Below are 3,757 nucleotides of genomic sequence, written 5' to 3' on the forward strand. Positions count from 1 at the left end.
TATATATATATATATATATAGGTTAGGCCAAGATATATTTCTCGCACGAGCAGTGAACCAGGATAGTTGTCACCGATTGGTGCTCTAGTTTTTCACGAAAAATTAGACAACGCCCAGGAGTCCACAGTCGATTCCACTCGTAGATAAAAAAAAAGAGGAAATCCTGGGCGGACGTAAACAATGACTATCCCTCCACCTGGGAGCCTTGTAGATAAGAACGCGACGTGCGAATCCGTTTAATAACTAGTACGAACCGCTCTCCAGAGCTTGGTTGGTGGCGATTTGATGAGCCATCCTTCGTAGACGATTTCCTGGGACGTCTTGAGCACTTCCATCTCTTCCTCCACTCAGGAGATGGTGGATAGTGGCCAAGGCGGCGCGATCGCTCTAAATCGCTTGATTGCTCGCTTGCTCGATCGCTTGTTGTGAGTGATCTACGATCTCAGTGGCGTGAGGAACATTCTGGAAAAGCGCGAGGAACCACCGACGACGGAGACGACGACGCGTTCATCAACCATTTGTCTATTTTTGGCCCCAACGGCGCAACACGGAGAAACAAGCCCCTCACGCACGTCGACTACCCCCTCTCTTACCCTGATCTTCACTGAGTCTTGTCTCTTCTATTCTTCACGTATGCAGAGTGACCTGTCTCTCTTACACGCGCACGCGCGACGGTACCGACACGCGGAGAAACGGAGCCCGGAGCTCGGAACAGGCCGCAACGGGACACTGCAGGTCTCGCACAAAGACACGCGCGAACAGCGAACGGCCGAACGGCGATGGGACCGTTTTCCGTCTCGCCTCGTCCCACCGCGTATGCTGCAATTCCCACCACTCGCTGACTCGCCGTCGTGGCCACGCGTGCCAAGGCTCGCGCGACTCGCGAGTGACATACTCCGGGGCACAGTTGACGGTGACAGCGCAGTAACGTACGAATCCCCGCGGTCGCCCGAATCCTCGATTAGGCGTTGCCCAGCAAGCAGAACCATAAACCATTATGATATCAAAATGATGTCAAAATGACTCCAAATGATCATTAAAAGTTATTTTTCAATCATTTCCGATTCATTTTAATGTCATTTTGATGTTATCGTGATTTGTTGTTCTGCTTGGGATAATGTTCATTTCTATCAATGTAGATTCTATCAATATAGATGTAGAAACTTTAATCTTAAACTTACTGTTTATCTTTTACTATTTCTAAGAATTAAAAAAAGATAAAGAGTAAATTAAATAGAGATTAAAGTTTATCTACATTGGTAGAAATGGAGAAGAGTCGTAATAAAGTCGTAATGTTATCATAGAATGTCATCATGATGTTATTTAAAAATGAACTTAAGTGACAAATAAGGTCCTAATGATCGATGTCTTTATGATATTATTATGCTTTGTATGTTCTATTTGAATGCTTCTTCCATCTTACTCTGATACTCTTCGATATATCTTCCTTTGATCAAAGAACAAAAGAAAAAGACATCGCACGGTTCCAATCAAAGTTTAATAAAGAATTGGCGCCGGAAGTGATCGCATCAGAGATTGAGAAGAATTTTGCGCACGCGAGTTGGAGAAGATAGATATTCTTCAAGTAGAATCAATCATAATGTCAAAATGAACGATGACGTTAAAATGAGTCATCAATGTCACCATCATTGATCGAAAAGTAACTCCCAGCAAATAAGCTGATGTTGAAGATATCATCTTTTTAAAGATGTCAAAATGGTGACAAATTCTAGCTTTCTAGAATTTTTAATAATCATTTTGAAATTATTTTGACTTTTTTTTTGTTCTGTTTGAAAATTTGTGTCCCTAGATAATAACACGGAAAGACATCAAATCCGTTAAATAGTTGATTGTTTTATTAGTTTTACGTTTTTCCCTGGAGATTCGAAGGCTATTAATTGTGAATTCTTATTTCAAGATCATCTTAAGTAATGTCTTAAGACATTACGGCTTTGTGATTGGTTTATATGATATCTTAAGATTATACTTAATACGATTTGAAATATCCATACAATACCGAAAATTTTCAGAAACATATCAGAAATATTTCAACTGAAAATTAATGACATTTCATAAAAATTGCGAAATATGTCTGCAACATTTCTGAGATAACTCTGGAATAGCAAAATGTTCGCGATATTTGCACAAACCTTGTTGAAAGAATGAAGAAATGTCACAGAAAGAATCTGCAATCTTTTTGAAATATACCAAAAAAATTTTAGCTATTTCTATTACTACAAAAATGATATTTAAATATACTTGATTGATACTTAAATAATATTTAAATTTATTATGTTGATATAATAAATATAAATATTATTTAAATATCAATGAAACATATATATATATATATATATCTTGTTTCTAAAATACTTAAAATTTATTAAGACTTTTTTGTGATCTGTTCACAAGATTACTTATTGAAATAAACTTATTGAAATAAACTTAAAGTATTTCTTAAAAATAATTATCATATCGCCAATTATTTTGATTAATTAAGCATATTATATGTATAAAAGCGCACATATATATTGTACATAATCACTATTAAAAAAAAATCACACCTGCAGTTTCCACACAATATCATTATTCATATATAAAAGTTTTTCGCAATAACAAAATAATGTTAAATTGAATCGTGATTGACCAAAAAATGACTTTTAGTAAACATTTTGGATTTTAACATCATAATGATTTTTTGTACTGTTTAAATATGTTTTTCAATTTATTGCATACGATAGATTTTAGAAACACTTCTGTTAAAACATTTCATATGACATATCGCAAAATCCTTTCAGAACTGTTGTACATGAACTTGTTGTACATGCGAGATGCAAAAAGTTGAAACATTTTTGAAAATTTTCTGTAATAATTGGTTGTATGAATATAAGAATCGACAATGTGAATACTAGCTATATCATTGTCTGGATAAGGATGACAACTTTTGATCAGCTTAACAATAACTTTTAATAACTTAAAATGAGTAAAATAATATAAGTTAAAATGAGATAGCATATACTATAAAAAGAGACTCTATATATATATTGTATTTATATCCTTTTGTCTTAGCCTTATTTTAACAAAATTGCTCGTGATCAGACTCTATTATAGGGGCTGTGTTTCAAATTTACTACTAGCAAAGCTAGCCTTGAAAATACAGTTTACGTTATGTACACTAGAGATTTTTGGTACTAGCAATCAATTTTGGAACACAGCTGGGGTTTCTAATCTTTCTCCTCCGCCCCTGTCGCGCATCGTCGATTGTCGACAACTTCGCGCTGTCCACCATTACGATCGCTCGCATACGGAACGCACGATCACTCGTGACCGCATTCACGGCGTTCAAGAATGAATCGGTGCTGTTACACCCATCTCGCTTTCTCGGTGAGTGCCGTCTCCGATATTCGAAAAATTTCCAATGATGCGTTCAATCTTCCGTCATGAGATGCAGAGCGTTATCGAACATATGCGCATTTCCCTGCACATTCTTTTACAGTGTTTTTCCGCCAAGCTATCAAATGCTTATTCGTTCGATTCATTCGATTCGCTTGATGTCCCAAGTAGAACAAAAAGTTATCATGACATCAAAATGGCTCCAAGATGGTTATTAATTCTTAGTACACACAATTAGGTCATTCATATCCCGCGCATTTCTTTTCTTTGAAATATCAGAAGTATTAAAAGTAATTAATTATAACAATTAATTATATACAATCTTTTAAATACATAACTTTACAAATACTTTCTAAAGATGTTT

At 35.7% G+C, this 3,757-nt stretch overlaps 1 protein-coding gene across 1 annotated transcript in view; it reads right to left on the bottom strand.

The window, feature by feature from the left end:
- The window catches only part of LOC108684472 (GRB2-associated-binding protein 2), a 4,504-nt gene extending 3,680 nt beyond the window's left edge, over positions 1-824 (bottom strand). The window contains exon 1 of the mRNA XM_018188798.1: positions 255-824. Within this exon, the coding sequence (XP_018044287.1) occupies positions 255-335 (81 nt within the window). The 5' untranslated portion in view covers positions 336-824. The remainder of the gene's footprint in view (positions 1-254) is intronic.
- Between the last annotated feature and the right edge of the window lie 2,933 nt (positions 825-3,757).

Source organism: Atta colombica, unplaced genomic scaffold (assembly GCF_001594045.1).
Source record: "Atta colombica isolate Treedump-2 unplaced genomic scaffold, Acol1.0 scaffold135, whole genome shotgun sequence".
In the NCBI taxonomy this organism is placed as follows: Eukaryota; Metazoa; Arthropoda; class Insecta; order Hymenoptera; family Formicidae; genus Atta; species Atta colombica.